Source organism: Melopsittacus undulatus, chromosome 20, assembly GCF_012275295.1.
Source record: "Melopsittacus undulatus isolate bMelUnd1 chromosome 20, bMelUnd1.mat.Z, whole genome shotgun sequence".
Classification (NCBI taxonomy): Eukaryota; Metazoa; Chordata; class Aves; order Psittaciformes; family Psittaculidae; genus Melopsittacus; species Melopsittacus undulatus.
In genome coordinates, this window is record NC_047546.1 from 768,874 (window position 1) to 793,795 (window position 24,922).

The window sequence follows — 24,922 nt, forward strand, 5'->3', positions numbered from 1 at the left end:
GGGGAGAAAGGGTTAAACTGGGCTCAGGGAAACTGGGAGCAATGGGGTGGAGGGGGGGGGGGGGGGGGCCCTGGGGTGGAGATAACTGGGCTAAGCCGGCAATGGAGTGTCCTCGGGTGCCCCAGGGCTCTATGTGATGGTTTGGGGCTCGGGGCACCCTTGGCAATGGGTGAGCTGGGATCCTGCCCTTGGGTCCCCAGACCCTGCATCCTGGGATGCTCCATGTGCTTGAGGTACACAGTACCCCCTGGGGTCAGCTTGAGATGTCCCCTACCCCACTGTGTGGGGCAGCCATGTCCTGGGGGTGCCCACCGAAGCCCCTCTGAGCCTTGGAGCACTTTGCCCTTTCCAGAGCTGAAAGTTGGGAAAAGGGGGGGGTGAGCAAAGGGGAGTTTCCAATGGGCTCACCCCAAGGCCCCCCATTCCCAAGGATGCTTTTCCCTGCTTTCCCCCCGCAGCAGCCGTGCCTGATGCAAGGGTGTTGTCCGCAGCGGAGCCTCGTTAACTCCACCCTCCTCTTCCTCCTCCTCCTCCTCGCAGCTCCTCCTCCCAGCCTGGATATAAGCGGGGCACCCGGACAAGCCGGAGGCGTTCGCTTGAGGGGGACCCCGCTCCGTGACCCGAGCCCGAGTCCTTTCGCCTCCGGACCCCGATGGCGACCCCTTCGCAGAAGAGGAGCACCCGCAGCGGGGCTGCGGGGACGCCGCTGTCCCCGACCCGCATCACCCGCCTGCAGGAGAAGGAGGACCTGCAGGAGCTCAATGACCGCTTGGCCGTTTACATCGACAAGGTGCGCTCCTTGGAGCTGGAGAACGCGGGGCTCAGGCTCCGCATCACCGAGTCCGAGGAGGTGGTGAGCCGGGAGGTGTCCGGCATCAAGGCTGCCTACGAGTCGGAGCTGGCGGATGCCCGCAAGACCTTGGATTCCGTGGCCAAGGAGAGAGCTCGACTGCAGCTGGAGCTTAGTAAAGTCCGGGAAGAGCACAAGGAGCTCAAAGCGCGGTGAGTGCCATAGGGATGGACGGAGGGATGCGGGGGGGGGGGAACCGGGATGGTGGCGGGACGATCGCTGTCGTCATGGCTGGCACAGAGCCGGGAGTGAGGAAATAGAGACCTGGAGGAGGCCGGGAGAGGAGAAACCCGTGACCTGCCTGGAGCTGGAGTGCCCATGGCAGGGACCGAGAGGACAGGGAGGGTCTCCCGGAGTTCCCTCTCCCTCCCAGCACCAGGGATGCTCTGGGAGCGGGTCTGTTGCGATGCGGGGCCGGTGGCCCCTCCGCGTTCGTCATCCCGGAGCTATTCCCGAGCAGGCTGGGGCGCAGGGCAGGACCGATGCCAGGCAGCTGGCTCCGTCCTGCCCACGGAGCTCTCCCTGTTTTCCTCTGCTGCCTTTGGCACTTACAAGAACCGGCTCTGGTTTGGTTTGTCTTAACCCTGCCTGTGCCGCGGGGTCCGCTGGGGCGATGCCTGCATCCCCATCCCATCGGCTGCCTCCGGGCGATGCATTCTGCTCTGCTCTGAAGCTCCAATCCCCCCCAGCCCTTTCCTGACAGGTTTATGTCATTCCCTTCCTGCCATAGGGACCTCCCTGCTGTTGCCGGTGCCTCTGCCCTTCCCATGCTGGGATCGTGTTCCCTGAGGACACGGGTCTTGGCATGGCGCTCCCTGGTCAGTGCTGGACAAGCCCTGGGCTTCCCTGTGGCTCCGATGGCCCCAGTGCCATTGGCTCTGCTCCCGAGTCCCGCTCCATGTTGGACTGAGCGTGTTCCCCTCCGTCACTGGGGCGGGATCCGGACAAACCCCTTCTTCCTCCCTTTGCTCTTTTGCCTCTTGCTCTGGACACCTCCTTTGGAGCCGTCTCCAATGAGGCTAAAATTAACCTGCCCCGAAGATGCCGTCAATGTTCTTCCGACAGGGAAAGGGTGAAGTGAAGCCTTATCCAGCGCTCCCGGAACGCTGAGCGCTGGGATATATATAGCTCCCTTCTCCATGTGCCGGGCTCGGATAAGGCACCGTCCCTGCTCCCAGGGAGCTGAGCTCTCTAAAGGCTTTTTGCTGCCTGATGCAAACACACAACTATCTTGGCCATGGTATTTGGAGCCTGGCAGCAGGGTCCTTATGGATGATGGGAAATGCTCCCGGAGCTTCTCCAGCACCACCAAACCCCCCTCGGAAAACCAGGGGGGATCCCCAAAGAGCAGCTCTTGTGTCGGAGGCGGGTTTGGGTGCGGGCTCAGGGCTGCTTGCTGGAGGAGGGAGGTGTCTGTGACTCATGGTTGTGAGATGAGAGCTGATATCCATCACCGCCCTTTGCGTGCCACGGCCCTGGGCACCGGCATCGGGGCCTCTTCCCCCCTGCACGCACACGCTGTCATTGCCAAGTCATTGTCACATCACCAGGGACCTTCTCGGTGTGGTGCTGAGGGGGCACCAACAGAGATGCTTGGTTTGGAAGGGGTGTCCTCAATCTTTGTGCCACGGGTTGGAGCCATTGGAAGGGTCAGGAAGGATTTGTGCTGCTGCTCCATCCCAATGGGAAGGGAGAACCAGTCCTGCCTCCCCCCCCCAAGCCCCTGGTCCTCGTCTCGCTGCCCCTTGCACTGGGGAGTCCCCATCTCACCCCATCAACCGAGAGGAAGCTCCGGGTATCTCCTATGGGGCAGGCAGCAATGGGGCTGCGTTATCAGCATCCCCCAGCATCGCCGCTGCTCACAGCTGTGGTTGTCTCAGCAGCACAGAAGTGGGGCTGGGGCTGTCGTGGGGCGTTGTGTGGGGCACAGTTCCTGGGGCTGGGGCCACCCCATAGCACCCTGTTCTTGTCCCTCCCATGCAGGGTGGAGGGTGTGCAGCAGGAGACCGGTCTCACCAGCTCCTGATGCACTGGTGCAAGAGCTGGGATGGGTGAAGGAGGGTCCAGCCAGCCCAGTATTCCCTAGCTCCTTGCCCTGTGCCTCCTCCATCCCGCTATTCCAGCCGCCTGCTCTTCCCTTGGGCTGGAGCCTTCCCATTGTGTGTTCAGCTGCTCCTGATGCCAGTCCAGGAAGGGTTTCCCAAAGTCCCCAACCCCACGGGGAGAGCCTGGAATGTTCCTGCCCTGTGGTGCCCAAGGATGGGCAGGAGGGCTTGGAGGGCACTGGGCTGCTGTGGGGGAGATGCTCTGCATCCCAGTCCTGCCCATCCTGCCCTCTGTGAGCTATGGGGACTTTGGACAAGCGATATAGGGATAGGACAAGGGGAAATTGAGGCTGGATGGGGCTTGGAGCATCTTGCTATAGTGAAAGGTACTTGGATCTGGATGAGCTTTAAGGTCCCTTCAACCCTGTTGTGGCTCTATGAGAACCGGAGCCGTTGCCATGCTCCAACAAGGATCCCTCTCATCCCAGATCCCTGCAGCATCACTTGGGCAGTGGCAGCTCCCCCCTCCGGAACCAGACCCTTGTTGGAGTGCGGCTGCTGAGCGATGACTTCCTCAATTGCAGCCCTTAATGTGATTAAACTGGTGCTGGAAGAGCCTCTTCCTGTGCTCCCAGAGCTCATCCCTGCCCTAAGGAGGAAAACTGTTTTCCATAGTGGTTCTTGGGGGGGAGAAGCTCCTCCAAGTGCAGACCCAAACAAGCCCTCATCCCGCATGGATTTTACCCCATGTCCAGCAATGACCACCCAAGCAGGAGCAGGAAAACGGAGCTGGATGAGTGGAGAAGGGCTAAAGAACCCCAATCCCACACCCGGAGCCTCCCGCTGCAGGGCCGGGCGCTGCCTGCAGCAATGACGTGCTTGTGCTGGAACCCTTTGCGTGTGTGTGTGGGGGGAAAACCTCAGGATCTTGGCCTGTTTCCCCCTCTGTGTCTTGGAAAACCTTTGCCAGGGAAGGAGCAGTTGGGATCTGAGGAGGCTTTGCCCTTTTGGAGCACACAAAGAACAGTTTGTGCTGCAGGGGGATGCTCGGGGGGAGCAGGAGATGCGGAGCCAGGGCTGGTCCAGGAGCCCGCATCCTTCATGGACCCCTTTACACCCGCGGCTGTTTCTCTGCAGGGATATTGCTTGTCCAGCCCCACTTTCTCCCAGTAGGAATACTTCAGGCAGAGGAAGCTGCTCCAACACTTTCGTTTCCGTGGCTCTGCTCCCATTGCTGGCGCCTTCCCTGCTCCTGCTGCAGGCCTGGGCCGCCCTGGGAATGAGGGGAATGAGAGGAAATCCTCTTGCCTTCACCACTGGGATTGCGATGGGATCCACCCTGGCAAATTAAGGGCTTTATCCCCAGAGATGGGGGATTAAAGCAAAGCAATTCCAAAGGGAATTGTGGCTGCTTTTGGTGCAGGGATGCACCCCCCCCCCCCCATACAGCGCCAAGCACAGCACGTCCCAGCCTGCCCTGGCTGCACTTGCTGCCACAAGTGTTTTCCTGCCTCTTGCACGTCACTTGATTCCTAGTTAACGCTTCAGCTCCGGAGCCGTTCCCAGCATGTGTAGAGGCTGCTCCTGGCTCCTTGCTGTGCTGAATGGATCCCTTTGGGAGCAGCAGCCTCCTTCCCTGCTGCTGGCATCAGGAGAGGAGGAAGCCACTGGAGCTTTACCCCTGGTCATAGCTGAAGTGAAGGTTGGCACGAATGAGTTCCAACCCAAACCACTCTGTGATTCCATACATAGAGTCCCTGGGAAGCATTGGCCCAGTGGGTTTGGAGTGGGAAAGGTGGGAATCACTTCCCACTGCTCTGCCACCAGCTCCGCTCCCCATTTCCTGGTCTCTTTCCAATGCCATTTGCTGCAGCAGCTCCTTTGTGCCTGGCTCAGCACATTCCCAGCAGCCGGTGGCACGTGTGTGCCCGCAGCCCCTCACCGTGGTGCCAGGGCTGGATCCTCAGCCCTGGGATGAGGGATGAATGGTCCCAGTGTGGAGGGAGCAACCGGAGCAGCACTGGTGCCACAGCAGCTGCTGCTGTGCTGGGTCACATCCAGCACCTGTCTGAGCCCCACGGTGCCTGTGGGGATTAAGGGAAGTCCAAGGGGTTGGAAGCTGGATGCTGGAGAGGGATCTCCATGAGGGAGCGGAGGGATAGTCCAAGGGGTGATGGGTTCGAGCTGAAACAGGGGAAGTTGAGGCTGGAGACAAGGAAGCTCTTCCCTGGGAGGGTGATGGGACACTGGAATGGGTTGAATGGAGAAGCTGGGGCTGCCCTGTCTCTGGCAGTGCTTGGAGCTGGATGAGCTTCAAAGTCCCTTCAACCTAACCCAGTGTGATTCCATGATGAGTTGGTTGATGAAAGCCATTGAGCCAATCCCACAGGAATGCCAGGAAACCAAAGTGGGGTTGGGACATCCCTGTTCTGAGCGGTGCTGAGCCAGCAGCACCACCATAAACCAGGGAGGGAGGTGAAGGTGCTGATGGTCGGTGTCACCCTCTCAGCCATGAAGCTCTATTGCTGCCATCCCATGTTCAGAGCCAGGAGGTGCTGCAGGATGAGGACCAAAGGTCCCTGCCAGCCCAGGCAGTGTGCTCAGTGACTGCCTGCACTTTGCCTTGCTCCCTTACCGGCCTGCACCTCTGCAGGCGCTGGCACCGTGTCCCTACAACGTGGGGATGGAGCCAGGATTGGGAGCCAAGAGCTCTTACGGATCCCTGGAATTCCTGTGCTGGGGCTGCGAGTGGCTCCATAGGAGGTGGTTTCTGATAGCAGAGGTCTCTCAGCCCTCTTGGACAAAGGGCCAGGTTGGAGCAAGCTGCTCCAGAGGCAGGGTCCTTTTCCATGGCAGGGATTGGAGCTGGATGTGATCCCTTCATCCCACCGCAGGCTGTGGTTGTGTGATGGATGAGTCAGGCTCAGCCCTGGCGCTGGGTGCGGTTGCTGGCACTCTCTCCTGCCCCTTCCTTCCTGATGTGATGGGTGCTGGTGGATAACCCGCTCCCAGCAGTGCCCATAGGGTGCAGGATCCATCCTGCTCCTCTCCCTGCATCCCTGTGCGGGAGAGGGGCCAGGGTTTGGCAAAGCTGAGCCTTCATCCCATGGCTTTAAACCTGCACCTCCCAGGGATGCTGCCCCGTCGCCAGTGGGAAGCAGGGATGCATCTGCCTCATGCAGCACAGCACCGGGCTCCTCATCCCGGTGCCCCAGCTGCCTTTTCCCAATGGAATCACATCCAGACCCACCCAGGCTGCAGATGGCAAACAAGGCAGCAGCAGGCAAACAAACCTTGTGCAGGGTAAACACCTCCCTGCCCCTTATCTGCCTGTGCTCCAGAGCTGGGAGCAAACCCTTTTGTTCCCGGCAGGACTGGATCCCACAATTCCTGCTTTGTTCCCTGAGCAAAGCTTCCTGGCCGGAAGCTTGGTGGACCCAGACTGATGGGGAATGGGGTGAGGTGCTGGGCAAGAGGGAGCCCATGGGCTTGCTCCTTGGCTTGCCCCTCCTGGGTCCTCTCTGCCTTGTCCCATCTGGGATCCCATTCCCAGCCATGGATCCATATGAGCAGGGTGGCCTCCCCATTGCTTTGGGTGCAGAGATGCCTCTGGGAAGGGGACCACAGCCATGTTTCCATGGTGGTAACTCATGTCCTTGCTCCTGGAGCTGGGATTTGCACTGGGATTTTGCTCCTCCTCTGCTCCCCCAAGCCCTGGCTGCATCTAAACACAAGTTTAGGGCTCTTTTCCCTCCCTGCTCCAAGGAAGACACAGCTTCATGCCTGAGGGGTGGGCAGTGGAAAGCCAATTCCCATCCCTTTCCCCATCGACTCCCACTTTGGAGCCGGCCAAACCCCTTTTTCCAGCTATAAAACCCTTCTGGTAATAGCATCCGCCTTTCCAAACCACGGAGCCCTCCCGTTTCCAGGGGGAGCTCAGCCCAAACAGCCACGTCGCTCCATGATTTGGGATTTCCATTGGAGCTGGGATGAGTCACCAGCCTGGGGTAGGGAGTGAGTGGCACTGGGGCTCCCCACGGCTCTGTGGCTTTTGAATGTGTTTTTATCCTCTGAAATCCCGTTTCCAGCTTCTAAGCCATGTGGGAAGGGGCATCATTCCATGCCGTGGTCCCGCATGTCCATGCATCCCGGTGCTGATGAAGCCAGGTTGCTTTTCCCTGTTATGAGAGGCGAGGATGCAAGGAGATGGTGCAGGGTGTATCCATGGAAAGCAGAAAAGCTCCTTCCAAGGCTTTGTGAGGAATGTTTGTAGCTGATTCCTGGAGGAATCAAGCTGGAAGCAGCTCCCAGCAAGGCTCCTGGTGATGGGATTTGTGGAGCAACAGGAATGAGCAGGATTCTGGGTCCATTTATATCCCTATGAAATGCCCTTTCCTGGTTCCAGTGGGTTTGGTTCCCCCTTAGGATGCATGGAAAAGCCAGCTCCCCATTCCAGGAAGGGGAAGCTGAGCTCTTCAGGGATGCCAACAAGCTACATGGAGCTGAGCAAACCCCTCATCCCTAGGGATGAGCGTGCCCGGCACCGGGAGCAGGCTCTGGCCTAGCGGATGCCGGAGGGTGTGAGCCGTTTCCATGCATCCATGAGTGCTGGCATTCCCTGGCTGTGTTTGGCAGGGCTGTGGACCTGGCAGGATGCTGGCTGTGTGCAGATCCTGGCCTCCCTATACATTGTGCCGGCAATTTGGGATCTGTGCTTGGAGACCGGCTCTGTTTATCCTGGTGACCTGGCAGAGGCATGGATGAGTCAGGAGCTGGGAGAAGCTGCTTTGCCACATTCCCAGTGCCCCACCATAGAGGCTTTCCTTGTCCTGTCCCTGCTGCTTGTTCTGTAGGGCCCTAGTCTTTGGCATGGGGGGATGATCCCTGGGATAGAGGAAGTGATCCCTGGGATGGGGGTAATGATCCTTAGGATGGAGGAAGTGATCCCTGGGATGGGGGAAGTGGTCCCTGGGATGCAGGTAATGATCCTTGGGATGGGGGAAGTGATCCCTGGGATAAGGGGAAAAGATTTATCCATGGGGAAGAAGCTCCTGACTTGGCACCTTGCCTGGATTGGGATGCAGGGAAGGAGGGAAGTGCCTGGTTCCCCAATACCAGCTCCATCTCATTCCATGGCCCCTTCCCAGCAGCCTCAAGCCTCAGCCAGGGCTCGGGAAGGGATGAGGAGTGGGCTTTGAGCATGCCCAGAGCATCCCTCCTTGCTGAGCTGTGTCCTGCCTCAGCATTCCCAGAGGCAGAGCCCAGATCCAGGCTCCTTCTGGGATTCTGGGCCAGAGGGAATGGCAGGAATAGAACCAGGGCCAAGGATGCCAAGGCCTCCAGAGCCTTTCTGAAGCCACCCCATGCGCTCTGCAGGCTCGTGCCTGTGCCCGTGCCGAGCTCGCTCCCAACAGATCCAACTTTCCATAAACGTTGGGATTTTCTGGCAGCTGCAATGGGATTTTTTTCCCCTCCTTCCTGCTTTTAAAAGCTAAAAATAGTTTGGAGGCCGCTTTTCCCTGCGTCTTTTCTCTCGAGCCGTTTGTTCCTGAAGGATTCCATTCCCTCCTTGTGTTTTCTCCTCTTGGCTTCAAGGAATGCTTGGGTTTACGCTCGCCTGTCCCAGTGTAGGGAAGCAAATCCCATGGGAGCTGCTCCAAAAGTGGGGCTGTGCTTCCCTTTGGGTTGGCAGAGCCTTTGGGATCCGCTCTCACAGGTGGGATGGGGAGAACGGTGGAACAGGCGGAGGAGGAGGAGGATGGTCCCTGTTCATCCCATTCCCAAGGGATGTGGGAGCGACGCAGCTGCCATGGAAGTGATGTATTTTTAGCCCAGTGCCAGCTGGGGCCTGGGAGGCTGCAGGGAAAACCGAGCAGGATCCGATGGGAAGTGAGAGGGGGAAAAGGGGATTTTTCCTCGAGTTTCCTGGGATTTACCATGGAGCTTCCTGAGCATCAGTGGATCCAATCTCAGCCTTTTCACTTCTAAAGGGTGCTGGTGCCCCCTAAAGCATCAGAGGCCCAAACCCCATCCCAAAGAGCCAGTGACCCCCCCCACATACCCAGCTCCCAGAGTTAGGAGGTGGATAAATCCATCGGGAACAGTGGGATCGATCCCTGTAAACAGTGAGGAGCTGCTGCCAGATGGGACAACTCAGGCTCTGGATCTGCTCCCAGATGGCATTTTTGTCCCGTGAGTCAGTGGCATGAAAGGAGTGGGATGCACTGGAAGTCTGTGGTGCCCCAGGAAGGGGGTTAATGGAGTACGGCACCGGGGGGATATCTTGGAATGACTTTTCCATGCGGCCTCAGGTCAGAAAGCAGAAGGAGAGGCAGGAAAAACTGCTGCTGGCCAAGCAAGGAGCTTCCCACACACAAGTCTGGGAATGCCAGTGCTTGCCTGTGGTGGGTAGGAGAGGAGTGGAGGCAGCTCCTCCCTGTGTTCCCTATGGGAAGCAGGGTAGATCCTACTGTGGGGGCACCAGCTCCTCCTTGCTATTTCTGAGCCATGGGGCAGGAATTCTGCGGCAGGAACGTGCCCATCCTGCCCCCCATTGTGAAGGAGGGGGGTGATGATCCCTGCCCTGCTGCTGACTGGCACCCACAGCACTGTGCTTTTTATAGGACCTACCAAAATAGTATCAGGTTGTGTTGGGGGGGGGGGGATCGGGTCGGGTTCCCCAGGCACTGAGAGATGGCTCCATAAGGAACAGCCTGGACCTGCTCTTGGAGGGCTGGAAGAACGAGGGGAGGAGCAAGGGATGGGATGGGCGATGATGGAGGGCAGGAGAGTCACCGGCAGTGCCGTATACACTGTGCATATACACTGTGCTATGCAACACTGTGCCATATATACTGTGCTGTATACACTGTGCTATGCAGCACTGTGCTATATACACTGTGCCAGACTATGTACATAGTGCTATGTACACTGTGCCATATGCACTGTGCTATACCATGTACATGGTACCATATACAGTGTGCCATATACACTGTGCTATACCATGTACATGGTGCCATATACCCTGTGCCATATACACTGTGCTATACCATATACACAGTGCCATACCCCCTGTGCCACACAGCCCTGTGCCACAGCCGCTCACCTATCCCACATGGTCCCTGCAGGAATGCCAAGAAGGAAGGGGACCTGCTGGCAGCACAGGCACGGCTCAAGGACGTGGAGGCTCTGCTCAACTCCAAGGAGGCTGCGCTCTCCACGGCCCTGGGCGAGAAGAGGAACCTGGAGAATGAAGTGAGGGACCTGAGGACGCAGGTGGCCAAGGTGAGCATCGGCCTCCCCTGTCCCCATGGGTACCCATGGGATGCCCCATGGGGCAGAGCTGGGGCTGGGTACCCGGGAGCCCACTGTGAGCATCCTCAATGCCCTGCAGTTGGAGAGTGCCTTGGGTGAAGCCAAGAAGCAGCTGCAGGATGAGATGCTGCGGCGCGTGGATGCCGAGAACCGGCTCCAGACGCTGAAGGAGGAGCTGGAATTCCAGAAGAACATCTACAGTGAGGTGAGTGTCCGTGTGTGGGATAACCCTGCTCCGACCATACCCTGGCCCCATTCCCAAAGCTGATCCCACCATGTCCCGTCCCCAGGAGCTGCGGGAGACCAAGCGCCGCCATGAGACACGGCTGGTGGAGATCGACAACGGGCGGCAGCGGGAGTTCGAGAGCAAGCTCTCGGAAGCCCTGCAGGAGCTGCGGAGCCAGCACGAAGCCCAGATCAGGCTCTACAAGGAGGAACTGGAAAAGACCTATGGGGCGAAGGTGAGCAGCGCCCCACGTACCTTGTTCCCTGCCCCTTAGGGCTGATGGGGATGGCAACTCCTCCATCCATCCATTCATCCATCCTTCCATCCATTCCTCTCTCTCTTCATCCATCCATCCCTCCCTTCATCCATCTCTCCATCCCTCCCTGCATCCATCCATCCATCCCTCCATCCCTCTATCCGTGTCCTCCAGCTGGAGAACGCCAAGCAGTCGGCTGAGAGGAACAGCAACATGGTGGGTGCTGCCCATGAGGAGCTGCAGCAAACCCGGATCCGCATCGACAACCTCTCCTCGGAAGTCAGCCAGCTCCAGAAGCAGGTGAGTGAGGACCAGTGGGGAGATCCCTCTGGATGTGCCACCTCGAAAGGTGGCTTTAGACGGAGCATCCACCCCTCACCTTCCCTTCCCGACGCAGTTGGCTGCTAAGGAAGCGAAGCTGCATGACTTGGAGGATATCCTGGCCAGGGAACGTGAGACCAACCGGCGCCTGCTGTCCGACAAGGAGCGGGACATGGCCGAGATGAGGGCACGCATGCAGCAGCAGCTCGATGAGTACCAGGAGCTGCTGGACATCAAACTGGCCCTGGACATGGAGATCAACGCCTACCGCAAGCTGCTGGAGGGCGAGGAGGAGCGGTGAGCATCCAACCCAATGGGCTCGATGGGTCCTGCTCCTCGTGCCCTCACTGATTCCACCTCCCCTTCATCCTCCTGCCCAGGCTGAGGTTGTCGCCCAGCCCTTCCTCCCACAAAAGTACATCCCGGAGCCATTTGTCCACCCCGGGCTCCTCCAAGAAGAGGAAGCTGGAGGACAGCGAGAGCAGGACCAGTTTCTCCCACCATGCCCGGACAAGCGGCCGCGTTGGTGTGGAGGAGGTTGACTTGGAGGGGAGATTCGTGAGGCTCAGGAACAAGTCCAATGAGGTGTGTTTGCCCTGTTTCACCCCATGGGTAGGATGGAGCTGGGACGAGCTGGGGAGGAACGGAGGGATCTAAGCATGGGTCTCTTGCAGGACCAGGCAATGGGGAACTGGCAGATCAAGAGGCAGAACGGAGACGATCCCCCCATCACCTACCGCTTCCCCCCGAAGTTCACCCTGAAGGCCGGCCAAGTGGTCACGGTGAGTCCCTGCCCAGTGATGGATCCAGCCAAGATCCCACTCATGGAATCAGAGACACCCAGAATGGGTTGGGTTGGAAGGACCTGAAAGCTCATCCAGTTCCATGGGCAGGGACCCCTTCCACTGGAGCAGGATGCTCCAAGCCCCATCCAACCTGGCCTTGAGCTCTGCCAAGGGATGGGGCAGCCCCCTAATTGAATGCTCTGTGCTCTCCTCCCTAGATCTGGGCCTCAGGGGCTGGGGCAACCCACAGTCCCCCCAGCAACGTGGTGTGGAAAGCCCAAAGCAGCTGGGGCTCTGGGGACAGCCTGCGCACTGCCCTCATCAACTCCAATGGGGAGGTAAGAGCCCAAGGGCAGCTCCAGGCCATGGGGTGGGGGTCAGCAGCCACCAAACCCCCCCCAACTCCTTTGCTGTCACCTGCAGGAGGTGGCCATGAGGAAGCTGGTCCGCACTGTGATCATCAACGATGACGATGAGGATGAGGATGATGATGAAGTGAATATCCACCACCGCCATCACCACGTGAGTGATGCAGGGGGCTGTTGGAGGGTTCATGGTAGTAATAGTAATGGGATGTAATAGCAGCAGGCTCTATGGAATTAGGGTAATAGTAACAGGGGCATGGAATGGTTTGGGTTGGGAGGGACCTTAGAGCTCATCCAGTTCCAACCCCTGCATGGGCAGGGGCATCTTCCACTGGAGCAGCTTGCTCCATGCCTCTGTGTCCAACCTGGCCTTGAGCACTGCCAGGGATCATCATCATCATCACCATAATCATCATCATCATCTAATAGTAATAATAAATAGAAGAGAAAGAAGAAGATGGGATGGGTGGGATGGTTGGTTCATGGACCCTCTTTGCAGACCGCCTTGCAGAGCCCTCCTGGCTCCCACCTTGCTCCTAGGGCAGGGTGCTTGATGCACGAGGTCCCTTTACCCATGTGTGTGTGTGTGTCCCCTGTCCGGTGCAGGGCAGCTGCGGTGGCCCCGGCGACCCCGGCGAATACAACCTGCGCTCACGCACCGTGGTCTGCGGCACGTGCGGGCAACCGGCCGACAAGGGGGGCACCCAGAACATGGCCAGCATGTCCTCGGGCTCGTCCACCTCCAGTGTGACCGTCACCCGCAGCTACCGCAGCATGGGAGGTGATGCCGGCACCATCGGCCTCGGGGAGACACTGGTGACCAGGAACTACCTCCTGGGGGACTCCAGCCCTCGCCGGCAGGTTGGTGCCCACCACCAGCACCCTCCTCTCTGCTTTTCCTCTTTGGAAAGGGAGGGATCGGGATGGGCTCCCCTATCCCAAAGCCCCGGGAGCATCTCTCATCCCCATGGCTCTCATTCCACCTATCAGTCATGCTCAAGAGCAGGCAATACCCTCTTCCTATCCCCCAGTTCAGGGCTGAGGGGGGTTCATTGCATCCTAAGGAATTACCCCTTGGAATGTGCTGCCTCCGCGCACTGATGTGGGGCTCATGTGCTGTTTTTCCTCTCTCCCTCCCAGGCTCAGGCTGTGCAGAACTGCAGCATCATGTAACTCCATGGCACCATTCCTGGGATCCCTGGGCAGGATTTGCTTTTCCCAAAGGCAGAGTATTTCGGTGTTTTCTTTTGCGACCCACCGGGATCCAGCACAGACATCAGGATTTTTTTCCTTTTCTAGAGCAGGAATTTTATATATAAACCTATTGGAAACGCTTCCGGATGCTTCGATTTTTGTGGGTTTTTTTTTTTTTTGGTTTTGTAAAGAAAAAAAAAAAGATTAAAAAAAATCTATTTCTATAAAAAAAAACCAAAAAAAAAGCCCCAAACAAACCAAAAAAAAAAAGAGCTTTTTCAGCTTCCAAACCTTTGTAAAAGCGCAGCCAAAGACAAGCAGGAATCGCGTTTACGGAGCGGGAGGTTGGGATTCGACAGCTCCGTAGGTACGATCCTAGTGTTTTCCAAAGCTTTTTCTCCAGGGCTGAGCAGAGCAGCTCTGATGCTGGTGCCTGATGTGGAGCGTTGCCTTGAGCAACTCTTTCTTGGGATTTGCCCCCCCGAATTCCTGGGTTTTTTCTCCCCTTTCCCCCCTCTTTTCAGGGCATCCGGCAGCATTCCCGTCACTCCATGTACTGTATTCCCCATCCCAAGCGCCTCTTTGCCCCTTGGGGTCTCTCTTTTATAAGCAGCCAAGTTGTGCCTTAGCCAAAGTGGGAGCCGCTCCGGAGCAGGGATCCCACCCGGCATCGAGGGTGGATGGAACATGGGAAGTGAAAGGCCCCGGAGCTGTATCCTGGGACCAGATGGATTTGGTGGATGGGGAGATGGACCCTGCTCCTGCAGGACCCACTTGAACCTCCTCTTCAGGGGATGCTGCATCCAGTGCGGTTCGAAGCCTTCTTTGTTCTCCAGTGCCCGGAGCTCAGGAGCCCTTTTCCAGGCAGGATGAGGCCAAGGATGCTTTAGGAAGCATTGAGGAAGGTTTTGCCTTTGAGCAAGGGGGCACCTAAGGGGCAGCTTCCCTCACTGCCAGGCTCCATCCAGCCTGGGGGCAGGATCAGGCCCCCTGCTCCGGCGGGATATGGTGACACCGCGTTATGTATCTGCGCTTGCCAAGCTTCTGTATTCCTGCCTCTGTTTCCTTCTGGAATCAATAGAGCTGATCCCTTCCCATCCTGTGTGCTGTTGTCATTGATGTCCTGAGGTGGGGGGGGGGCTGTGGGGGTCCCGCAGCTCCAACAGTAACGAAGAGGGGATGGAATGTGGGGAGAGATTCCCTGCCCCTGGGGTGTTGGGAAGCAGAAATCCCCCTGGATGGGATAGATGGGGAATGGAGGGGGGGGGGGGAGCAGAAGGTGAATAAGCCCCTTTGCTTTACCCCTCCCATGAGATGACCCCAGCACCCCACCAAGGAGACCCTTTCCCTGTGTATTCCTGTCCTGCCCAGGGCTGTGCCAGGCACTGGAATGAGGCGGGAGCAGATGTGGGAATGGGGAGGGAGCTTTAAAGCCGGTCCTTAATCGGCTTGGCCGGGCCCAGCGCCGGGAGCCGCGATGTGAGCAGCACGGACCAGGGGGTGCAGGCGCAGGTAGGTGCCCACCCAATGGGGACAGGGCTGAGGGCAATGGGTGAATGAATGGGGCTGGTGACATTGGGGACCTGCCACATTGGGGCTGGTGGCACTGGGGAAGTGATAGGGACCCTACACGGCCCATATAGACCTTGCACAGCCCCATTGCCACCTTGCACACCCCATGTATGGCCCATGGCACCTCACCCAGCCCATGAGGACCACGCACAGGGGTTGTGGTTCTCCAGCTCCTCCATGGTGGATGCCAGGATGGAAACAGGACCATGGCCCATCCGCACCCCCTGAGAGTCTTGGAGCAGGCCTGGAGCTGGGATGGAGCCAGGGATGCTGGGCACATCTGGCAGTGGGGGGGCCCCATCAGCCCCACAGCGGCCCCCTCCAGGCCCCTGCATGCCCTGGGGGATTAAGGTCAGGTCTCTCTGCTAATCCCAAGGGTGCTTTAGGATGGGAGTTTGCACCCACTGCCGCCCCTCAAGGCTGCACCCCAAGGTGCTGCTTGTGATGGGGCACCCTTTGGGGGACCAAAAGTGGGGGGGAAAAGGGGGGGACGGGGCTCAATGCTTGGGGTGGGAAGGGGCTGGGGCAGCTCCGCATCCCCACGGCTTTGGTTAAGCCTCCAAGGCATGAGGCACAAGCTCCTTAGGGATCCCAGGCAAAGGCTCCGGAGCACTGGGAATTGGGGCTCCTGGATGGGCTCATTCCAGGCCTGATGCTTTTGGGGTGCTGGTGCCCACCCCAGCAGGTACCTCCCTGGGGTTCCTTGTGCGTGGTCCAGGCTGGGGATAAGGGGCTCTCATAGGGATGTGCAGGGAGGAAGTGGTGGAAGCAGGATCCCGTTTCGGGGTTCTGGGAAGGGGAAGGAGAAGTGGGATCAGGGCAGACTTCCCCTCATGGAAGTGCCATTGACCAAAGTGGGGTACTGGGGGGTGCTCAGGATGGGGCCCTGCTGGTGGGCCATGAACCCCCTCTGGGGACTCCCCCCAAACCAGCATGGCTGATCTGAGAGTGGGGATGAGGGTCTAGGGATGTGGTGTGGATAGGGGGATGCAGGGATGGGATTCAGGGATGCAGTGTGGATAGGGGAGTGCAGGGATGGGATTCAAGGATGCAGTGTGGATAGTGGGGTGCAAGGATAAGACTCAGGGACACAGTGTGGATAGTGGGGTGCAAGGATGGGGATGCAGGGATGCAGTGTGGATAGGGGAGTTCAGGGATGGGATTCAGGGATGCAGTGTGGATAGGGGAGTTCAGGGATGGGATTCAGGGATGCAGTGTGGATAGGGGGGTGCAGTGTGGATAGGGGAGTGCAGCAGTAGGACTCAGGGATGCAGTGTGGATAGGGGGTGCAGCAGTAGGACTCAGGGATGCAGTGTGGATAGTGGGGTGCAAGGATGGGGATGCAGGGCTGCCGTGCAGATGCTCCCAACAGGAGCAGATCAAAGTGATGCAGTTATGGGGTGTCCAGAGCCGGGGTGGGGGGGGGGATGCTCGGTGGTGTCTGTGCTGTGTGTGCGGTCATACATGTGCCGTGTACACGCGTGCCCGCCCGTGTGTCCGCCCCGAGCGTTGCCATGGCGACGTGAGCAGCATCCGGCGGCCCCGGGGATGCTCCCACCAGCCCGGCTCTGGGCTGCCGCAGGTCGGTACCGCCGCGCACCGGGACCGGGGCTCGGTGGGGCTGCGATAGGGGGGATGGGCTCCGGAACACCCCCCCCCCCCCCCCCCCCCCACCTGTCTGGTGCTGCCGGGAGGGGACAAAGGGCCCCAGGTCCCATCCTCCGGGATCGCTTCCCTGCATCCCGCTTGGCAGCGCCCCCCCCTTCATCCCACATCTCTGCACATCCCCTCGCATCCCTCCTCTCTTCCCCAGTTCCCTCCTGTGCATCCTCCTACCTCTTTCTGTCCCCACCCTTTGCATTCCCCACCACTTGAATCCCTCCCCATCTGTTCTTCCCCAGCTTCCTCCCCTGCATCCTCCCATATCCTTACTGCATCCTCGGCTTTCCATCTCCCATCCTTCGCTTGCCATCTCCCATCCTTTGCTTTCCATCTCCCATCCTTTGCTTTCCATCTCCCCCATCTCTCCTCCTGCCAGGTGTCTGGGGGAGGTTAAGGTTGTTCCTGGGTGGTGGAAGCATCCCATCATCTCCCCATTCCACAGGGATGCTCCTGAGGGGTGACATGTCCCATCCTGGCCAGGATGGATGAGGTTCGAAACAACCTGCTCTAGTGGAAGATGTCCCTGCCCATGACAGGGGGTTGGAGCTGGGATTTAAGCTCCCTTCAACCCAAACCACGCTGTGGTTCTATTCTATGGCACAGGCAGAGGTTGAGACCTCAACGGTTCCTTGCTGAGCACATGGTCTGGGTCTGGCTCCATCCTGGGGCAGCTTGAACCACTCTTTGGGAGGAAAACGTGTGTTTATTGGCAGCACAGCATTCCCTGGCATTGGAGGGAATGCGGAGAGGGGACCCAGGGAGCCACAGTCGTGGCGAACCCAAAAGCACCAGCAACAACCAAACTATTCCAGCACTGAGTGACCCTTGGTGATGCTCACTTCCAAATCCAATCCAGGGAGGCTGTAATGTCCATGCGTGCCCTGCTCGCACTTTGGATCCAGAAAGGATGAAGGCCAGGGTTGGGATAGAGCTTCTGGAGCAGCTTCCACCCTGTATCAGACCTGGGGGGGGGGGGGGGGGGGGACACACACAACATCCTCATCCCCACCTTCCTTCAGCCTCACCGAGGAGCCTCTTCCTCCCTTTGCCATCCTTCCTCCCCCTCCGGCGGCCCCAGTGGCTCCGGCCCAGGGCAGAACAATGCAGCCGGTCCAAGGCTCCGGGTGTCCCCAAGTGGGGAAGCCGGGGGAAGAGTAACCTACTTTGTGTGCTCACAAGGAGCTTTCTGTCCCAGGCAAGCAAGGGGCTGGCCACAGCGCTGCCCTCCCAGGCCCAGGCTCCCTGTGGGGGGATGCTGGCCCTGGGGAATGCAGGTAAGGAGGAACAGAGAGGGAAGGGTGAGCCCGGAGAGGGGTATTGGGGAGCTTGGATGTGGCTCTGGCCTTGGGGGGGGACTCCAGGGCATTGGTTTCAAGGGGTTCTTTGCCCCGGAGCTGCCTGGGTTGGAGGATGGAGCCTGCCCTGGTTCATGGGGGGCAATATCCAGCCCCATGTCTCTGTTCTAGGGGGGATGCTCAGCCCCATGACTCTGTTTTAGGGGTGATGCTCAGCCCCATGTCTCTGTTTTAGGGTGTGATGCTCAGCCCCCCGGTCCCATTCTCAGGAGCGATGCTCAGCAGGAAGCCCACCCTTGCTTCCCCCTCCCTCCAAAGCCAACCGGGCCCCCGGGCTCTGGGACACCCCATTCCCCCCCAGCAGGAGGAGCAGCAGCACCGCAGCTCCCATCCCGGCTCCCTCCACCAGGCTCCGCAGGGCGGGCACGGAGCAGGCTGGGGCTCGTCCCCTTCCAGCAGGACTTTCTGGTTCCTGCCCTCACTGCCGGGGCCGAGCTGGGCCGGGCCCGGGCCCCAACTGCGCTGGGAGCCCCGTACTGGGAGCCCCGTACTGGGAGCAGCACCGGGCATGGGGCCGGGAAGCGGCCCCATCACCCCCGGGGGGATGGTGCTGGTCCAGGGGTGGAGGTGAAGCGGCTCCGTCGTCGCCCCCCTTAGAGGTAACGCTGCTCCATGGGGACGTGGTGCCTGCTCCAAAGGGACCAGGGGGTTTTCCAGGCGCTGTTTGGAAGGGGGGATGCTCAGCTCCATGGGGCTGTTTGTGGGGACAGGGTCCAGCCCCATGGGGGGGGGGGGTCCTTTCCCTGTTGCTTCTCTCAAGAGGGGCAAAAAGAGCTGGAAGAGGTGGGGGCCGTTCCGTGGTTTGTACCCAAACCCCCTCCTATGGAGGCCACTGATGGAGCCACCCGGAGGGGTCCCAGCAGGACACGGGGATGGCACCGCCTGTGCCAACGAGACCCTCTGCCCCACACTTGGGGGTCACACGTGGCTCGACGCCTTGTGGCCCCGTGCCCCCCCCGCGCCGGGTGCTGGTTCCCCCTCGTGTCATTTCCTCCCTGGGCACGAGCGGTGCGGGCGGCGCCGGGTCCTGATCCCTCGTCCTTCCCGCAGGGATGGTGCCGGGACACCCCATGGGGGCTCCCCCGCTGCCCCCCAACGCCCTGCGCCTGCTCTGGGTGCTGCTGATACCGGTTGCGCTGCTCTGCGCCGAGCCCCGGCCCCGCTCCACCTTCCATAGCGGTGAGTGAGGGCAGGGAGAGGGATGCGGATGGGGATGGGCTGGGGGGGCACCAGCGGCATCGTGGGACCATGGGATTGGTTGGGATGAAGGGACCTTACAGCTCCTCCAGGTCTAACCAGGGACAACTTCCACACCTTGGGGTGGGGATCCATCCATGGGCTGCCTTCCATCCCCTCCCATCGTGTTGGGAAGGTGGTGATGGGGCTGCGGTGTCCTGGGTACCACAACAGGGTGGCACAAAGGTGATGCAAAGGGCGACCGATGGGGTGAGGCTGTTGGTACCCAAACCCCCTTGGCAGGGGGGATGCTGGGTGCACCCCAGGGTGCCACCAGCCCCAACTCAGAGACTTCTGTGCCCCGAGCATGGCCCATGGCCCTGCTGCCACTTCCCCTTCCCCATGCAGCCATTCCGAGAAGTGCAGCACTTCCCTCTGCTTGCTTCCTGCCCCCGGGGCTGATGGGGCCAAGCAAGAAACTTAGGGGGCACCAGGGAGGGCTTGGAACACCCCCCCCCACCTCCCCAAGTCTTCCCCATTGGAATGATGGATGCCCCAGACAAGCATCACCCCATGGCCATGGGCACGGGCAGCACTCGCAGCCCCACAGGGGATGAGGAAGAGGGTTTGGGGGGCTCGGGGACCCCCAGTTCCTGCAGCAGGACCTGGAGGGGACAGTGCTGGGGTGAGCACGGTGGAAGCAGCAGAGCCCATTTCCTACATGGGAGCTGCCACATCCCCTCCGCTCCGGTGCTGCCACATCCGGGCTCCACGGTGGCACCGGCACCACTTTGGCTCCTGTCACCCCCCCCTTGCCCAGGGGACCCCCGGCGGACCCTGACCCACTTCAGCCAGGCCAACGTCTCGCACTACGACATCTTCCTCCTGCGTGAAGATGAGGAGGAGCTGTACGTGGGGGCACGGGACCGGGTGCTGGCCCTCGCCGTCGGCACCCCCGGCACCATCCGAGCCCAGGCCTCGGTGAGCAGCAGCGCTGCGGGGATGCCCTTGGCCCTGCCTCAGTTTCCCCCACTCATCTCCCATCCCTCCAATAGATAACATGGGGCCCCACGGCCGACAAAGCCTCCCAGTGCGCTTTCAAGAAGAAGAGCCAAGAGGTGGGACTGTGCCATGGGGCTGTGCGGGGGGGCTCCATTGGGGTTATGGGGTGCTCAAGCCCCCCACTTCTTCCTGTTCCCCCCCCCCCCATCACTGCAGACCGAGTGCTTCAACTTCATCCGGGTGCTGGTACCCCTGAACCAGACCCACCTCTATGTGTGTGGGACCTACGCCTTCAGCCCTGCCTGCACCTACATCGTGAGTGGGCCCCATAGATGAGGATGGGGGACCCTGAATCCTGTGGGATGGGGGATTGGAGCTTCAGTTGCATCCTGGGGTATCCCCTGTTGCCTCCCCATCATTGGGGTTGTAGAAGCCATGGATGGAGATGGTGAAGCCCTGGTTTAGGGTTTAGCCCCTGCCTCAGTTTCCCCACTTGCCCAGGGACTCCTTTGGGCCTGATCCTTCATCCCCACAGCTCCTGGAGAACTTCACGCTGGTGTCCAGCAGCAGAGCCCAACCCCTCCTGGATGGGAAGGGCCAATGCCCCTTTGACCCACAGCACACCTACACGGCCCTGCTGGTGGGTGAGTACAGGGCTGGTGCCCCTATGGGTGCTCACCCATGGGTGGGAACACAGGGTGATGGAGAATGGGATGGGGGGGGTATCCCGGTGTCCCCATGCAGACGGGGAGCTCTACGCCGGCACCATGAACAACTTCCAAGGCAATGAGCCCATCGTGTCCCGCTCGCTGGGCACCAGGACCCTGCTCAAGACGGATGCGTTCCTGCGCTGGCTTTCGGGTGAGCAAAGGGGACAACCCTTGGGATACCCCCCCCATCATGGGACCCATCCTTGTGCTGCCGCCAGCTCCTCACCCGCTGCCCCACAGCCGACGCTGCCTTCGTGGCCTCCTTCAGCATCCCTGGCGATGACAAAGTCTACTTCTTCTTCGAGGAGACCGCAGAGGAGTTTGACTTCTTCGAGCGGCTCCTGGTGCCACGTGTGGCACGGGTCTGCAAGGTGGGAGCATGGCCCTGGACCGGGTGCGATGGCCCCTGGGGAAGGGCCCTCTCCTGCATCCTTATAGCCCCCTTCAGATGGGAGGATGGAGGAGGGGGAGGATGGAGGGGGATGGTGGAGGGTGATGGAGAATGATGGAGGAGGAAGATGATAGAGGATGATGATGGAGGAGGAGGATAGAGGAGGAGAATGATGGAGGAGGATGATGATGGAAGAGGATGGTGGAGGAGGATGATGCAGGAGGAGAATGATGGAGGAGAAGGATGATAGAGGATGATGATGGAGGAGGATGATGGAGGATGATGATGGAGGAGGATGATGGAGGATGATGATGGAGGAGGATGGTGGAGGAGGAGAATGATGGAGGAGAAGGATAATAAAGGATGATGATGGAGGAGGATGATGGGGGAGGAGAATGATGGAGGAGAAGGATGATAGAGGATGATGATGGAGGAGGATGATGGAGGATGATGATGGAGGAGGATGATGGAGGATGATGATGGAGGAGGATGGTGGAGGAGGAGAATGATGGAGGAGAAGGATAATAAAGGATGATGATGGAGGAGGATGATGGGGGAGGAGGATGGAGGAGGAGAATTATGGACAATGATAGAGGAGGATGGAGGAGGAGAATGATGAAGGACAATGATAGAGGAGGATAATGGAGGAGGATGATGGAGGACAATGATGGAGGACGATGATAGCAGATGAGAGTAGGGGTACCCATCTCCTGTCACCCTGGTGCTGAACCCCCCATCTCAGAGCGATGTCGGAGGGGACAAAGTGCTGCAGAAGAAGTGGACCACGTTCCTCAAGGCACAGTTGCTGTGCTCCCAACCTGGTCACTTCCCCTTCAATGTCATCCATCACGCCTTCGCCCTGCCCCGGCCTGGCGGTGCCGACGTCTATGCCGTCTTCAGCTCGCAGTGGTGAGCACTGGCACCCATGGGTGCTGCTGTGGGTGCCCTGGGGAGCACCCATGGGTGCTGCTGGGGGTGCCCTGGGGAGCACCCATGGGCACCATCCTGTCCCTGCAGGCAGGCGGGCAGGGAGGGCAGCGCCGCCGTCTGCGCCTACAGCCAAGAGGCGCTGGAGGAGGTCTTCGAGGGCAAGTACAAGGAGCTGAACAAGGAGAGCTCTCGCTGGACCGTCTATGGGGGCCCCGACGTGAGCCCCCGGCCCGGCAGCGTGAGTGGGACCAGGCCCATCCATGGGGACGCTGCTGCTCCCTATGGGAAGGATTTGCAGCTGCAGTTCGGAGGGAATGAGAGGGATGGGAATGACGGCAAAGGGGGAAGCTCCGGTCGCACCCAATGATGCTGCGTGTGTCCGTTCTCCCCCCATGCCGTCCATCAGCGCTGCCTCCTCTCTCCGCACCCCACAGTGCTCCATGGGCCCCTCCTCTGACAAAGCCCTCACCTTCATGAAGGACCATTTCCTGATGGACGGGACGGTGTCACCCACACGGGGCCGGCCCCTGCTTGTCAGAACGGACGTCACCTACACCCGCATCGTGGTGGATGAGACCCGCGGTGCCTCGGGGACCAGCTACCGCATCCTGTTCCTGGCCACCGGTGGGGTGATGCGGGGGTACCCACACCGGGTCCGTCCCCCCCCCCCCCCCAGCCTTCCCCTTGGTGCCTCCTAAACCCCCCCCCCGGTGATGCCCTTTGTGCCCCACAGCGGACGGGTTCCTGCACAAAGCCGTGGAGCTGCCTGGAGCTCCGCACATCGTGGAGAGCATCCAGCTCTTTGGAACACCGGAGCCGGTGAAGAACCTCCTGTTGGCACCGGGGAAGGTACAAGGGGATGGGGCAAGAGCCAGCCCCAAAGCCGGGATGGGCTCAAACCTGCTCCTTTCCTTTCATAGGGCATCCTCTATGTGGGTTACTCTGGTGGTGTCCTCCAAGTGCCGGTGGCCAATTGCAGCCTGCACCGGAGCTGTGCCGAGTGTGTCCTGGCGCGGGACCCCTACTGTGGCTGGAACAGCAACCAGGGCTCCTGCCAGCCCATCCGCGGAGCCCAGGACATGTGAGCAGGGATGAGGGAGGGAAAGGGGATGTGGAGCAGGAGCAGGGGTTGTGGAAGGGGATCCTGATCCTCTATGGGACCCTCCCACTGCATCCGGCAACGCAAGGGGGATGTGGAGCTGATGGAGTGGGGCTGGAGCAGCTCCTTGAGGAGCTCCAGTGCCTAAAGGGGCTGTAGGAACCCTGGGGAAGGGCTTGGGATACAGGGATGCAGGGACAGGACAAGGGGAACGGCTTTAACCTGCCAGAGGTGAGATGGAGATGGGGTCTGGGGCAGAAGCTCTTCCCTAGGATGGTGGTGGGACACTGCGATGGGTTGAATGGAGAAGGTTTGGATGCTCCATCCCTGGCAGTGTCCAAGGACAGTGCTTGGAGCATCCTGCTCCCGTGGAAGGGGTCCCTGCCCATAGACCTGGAGCTTTAAGCACCCTTCATCCCACCCCATCCCACAATCCTGCAGTTCCCCCCAGGGCTGACTCCTCTCTCCCACCACAGGAGCACTTGGCTGCAGGACATCGAGGCAGGGAACCCGGCCCCCCTGTGCCACCACGGCCAGAGCGCAGCCATGCCCCGCTCATGGGGAGCCCCGGAGACCCCCTCTGCAGAGAGTTGAGTGTGGGGACCCTGCGGGCCTGAGGCTGGGTGCAGGATGCGGCCCCCATCACCCCATTATCCCCCTTTACACCCCACAGGGCTCACCCCACCTCTTAACGCCGTGGTCCGCCTGTCCTGTCCCCATCCCTCAGCACTGGCCACCTACCATTGGGAGCATCCCGACGGTGCCCGCGGGGCCACGGCACTGCTGCCCGGCCACACGCTCGTTGTCATCATGCAGAGGGGCACGGTGGGCACCTACAAGTGCCAGGCCAGCGAGAACGGCTACACATGGACCGTGGCTCATTACCACCTGCGGGAGCCCGGGGGGGACGCTCCGGGCCCGGACGGGCTGGCGGAGTCCGGGCTGCCCCGGGGCTCGGACCCGGCTCCTGCCCGGTTGTACTGGCCCGAGTTTGTCACCGTCACCGTGCTGCTGGTGGTGACCCTGGCCGCGGCCGCCTGCTTGGCTCTCGTTGCCTACCACGACCAGCTCAAAGCCAGGAGCAAGGTTCGGGGGTGCAGCGCGCCCCAAAGCCCCCCCACGCAGCGAGGGGAGAAGGTGCCCCTCAATGGGGGCACCGCGGAGCGTCCCGCACCCGGAGGTACCACGGAGGAGGAGGAGGAAGAGGAGGAGGAAGGATCCCATCCGTGCTGCGTGCAGCTGGATGGGGACATCGATGCTGGTGACAACAGGCTCCGTGTGCCTATGGGGGGTCCGGCGTGATGGTGCCGTCGTAATTCTGGGGGGGGGGGGTTGGGGTGAATGTGAAGGGTTTGGGGTTAATTTAACACCCTCGAGGTGATGTTTTGGGGTGGGATGCGGGGCACAGGGATGGGGATGGGAACGGTGCCGTTAGTGCCACCCCCATGGAACAAGTGCCCCCATGTGCAACCCTGGGTGCTGAGCAATAGGGGGGGTGGGGGGCACCCCATGGCCCTGTGCCATGTGGGGTGATGGTGGGGATGGAGCCCCCTTCTCGAGCCGCTATTTTGGAAGCTGTAAATTTCCCTTTTCTTTGTATATTTGATGTTTTGTATTAAACACAAAAAGGAACAAAAACCTTCCCCCCTCCCTCGCCCTGATGCAACGG

At 60.1% G+C, this 24,922-nt stretch overlaps 2 protein-coding genes across 2 annotated transcripts; both read left to right on the plus strand.

Annotated features, from left to right (window-relative positions):
- The first annotated feature begins 548 nt into the window (after positions 1-548).
- Positions 549-14,453, plus strand: LMNA (lamin A/C). The gene is made up of 12 exons (XM_005139480.3): positions 549-1,002; positions 10,023-10,179; positions 10,289-10,414; positions 10,500-10,670; positions 10,866-10,991; positions 11,089-11,309; positions 11,393-11,597; positions 11,687-11,794; positions 12,016-12,135; positions 12,221-12,319; positions 12,769-13,023; positions 13,303-14,453. Exons 1-12 carry the CDS (start codon positions 653-655, stop codon positions 13,333-13,335), a joined length of 1,971 nt encoding a protein of 656 aa, XP_005139537.1. The 5' UTR covers positions 549-652; the 3' UTR covers positions 13,336-14,453.
- A 3,875-nt stretch (positions 14,454-18,328) lies between these two features.
- On the plus strand, positions 18,329-24,875 carry SEMA4A (semaphorin 4A). The gene is made up of 15 exons (XM_034071252.1): positions 18,329-18,544; positions 18,996-19,124; positions 19,942-20,102; positions 20,177-20,239; positions 20,340-20,438; positions 20,659-20,767; positions 20,868-20,984; positions 21,074-21,204; positions 21,967-22,133; positions 22,242-22,392; positions 22,589-22,778; positions 22,888-23,003; positions 23,075-23,235; positions 23,730-23,842; positions 23,927-24,875. The coding sequence occupies exons 2-15, from the start codon at positions 18,998-19,000 to the stop codon at positions 24,553-24,555; spliced, it is 2,334 nt and encodes a 777-aa protein (XP_033927143.1). The 5' UTR covers positions 18,329-18,544; positions 18,996-18,997; the 3' UTR covers positions 24,556-24,875.
- The last annotated feature ends 47 nt before the right edge of the window (positions 24,876-24,922 follow it).

What these genes read in the sequence shown, in the direction of transcription:
- SEMA4A (XM_034071252.1), top strand. Translation starts at nt 18,998, where the DNA reads ATGGTGCCGGGACACCCCATGGGGGCTCCCCCGCTGCCCCCCAACGCC. An exon ending in CTACACGGCCCTGCTGGTGG is followed by an intron (nt 20,768 to 20,867) that starts GTGAGTACAGGG and finishes GTCCCCATGCAG; the next exon opens with ACGGGGAGCTCTACGCCGGC. An exon ending in TGAGCCCCCGGCCCGGCAGC is followed by an intron (nt 22,393 to 22,588) that starts GTGAGTGGGACC and finishes CGCACCCCACAG; the next exon opens with TGCTCCATGGGCCCCTCCTC.
- LMNA (XM_005139480.3), top strand. Translation starts at nt 653, where the DNA reads ATGGCGACCCCTTCGCAGAAGAGGAGCACCCGCAGCGGGGCTGCGGGG. An exon ending in CACAAGGAGCTCAAAGCGCG is followed by an intron (nt 1,003 to 10,022) that starts GTGAGTGCCATA and finishes TGGTCCCTGCAG; the next exon opens with GAATGCCAAGAAGGAAGGGG. An exon ending in AAAAGACCTATGGGGCGAAG is followed by an intron (nt 10,671 to 10,865) that starts GTGAGCAGCGCC and finishes CGTGTCCTCCAG; the next exon opens with CTGGAGAACGCCAAGCAGTC.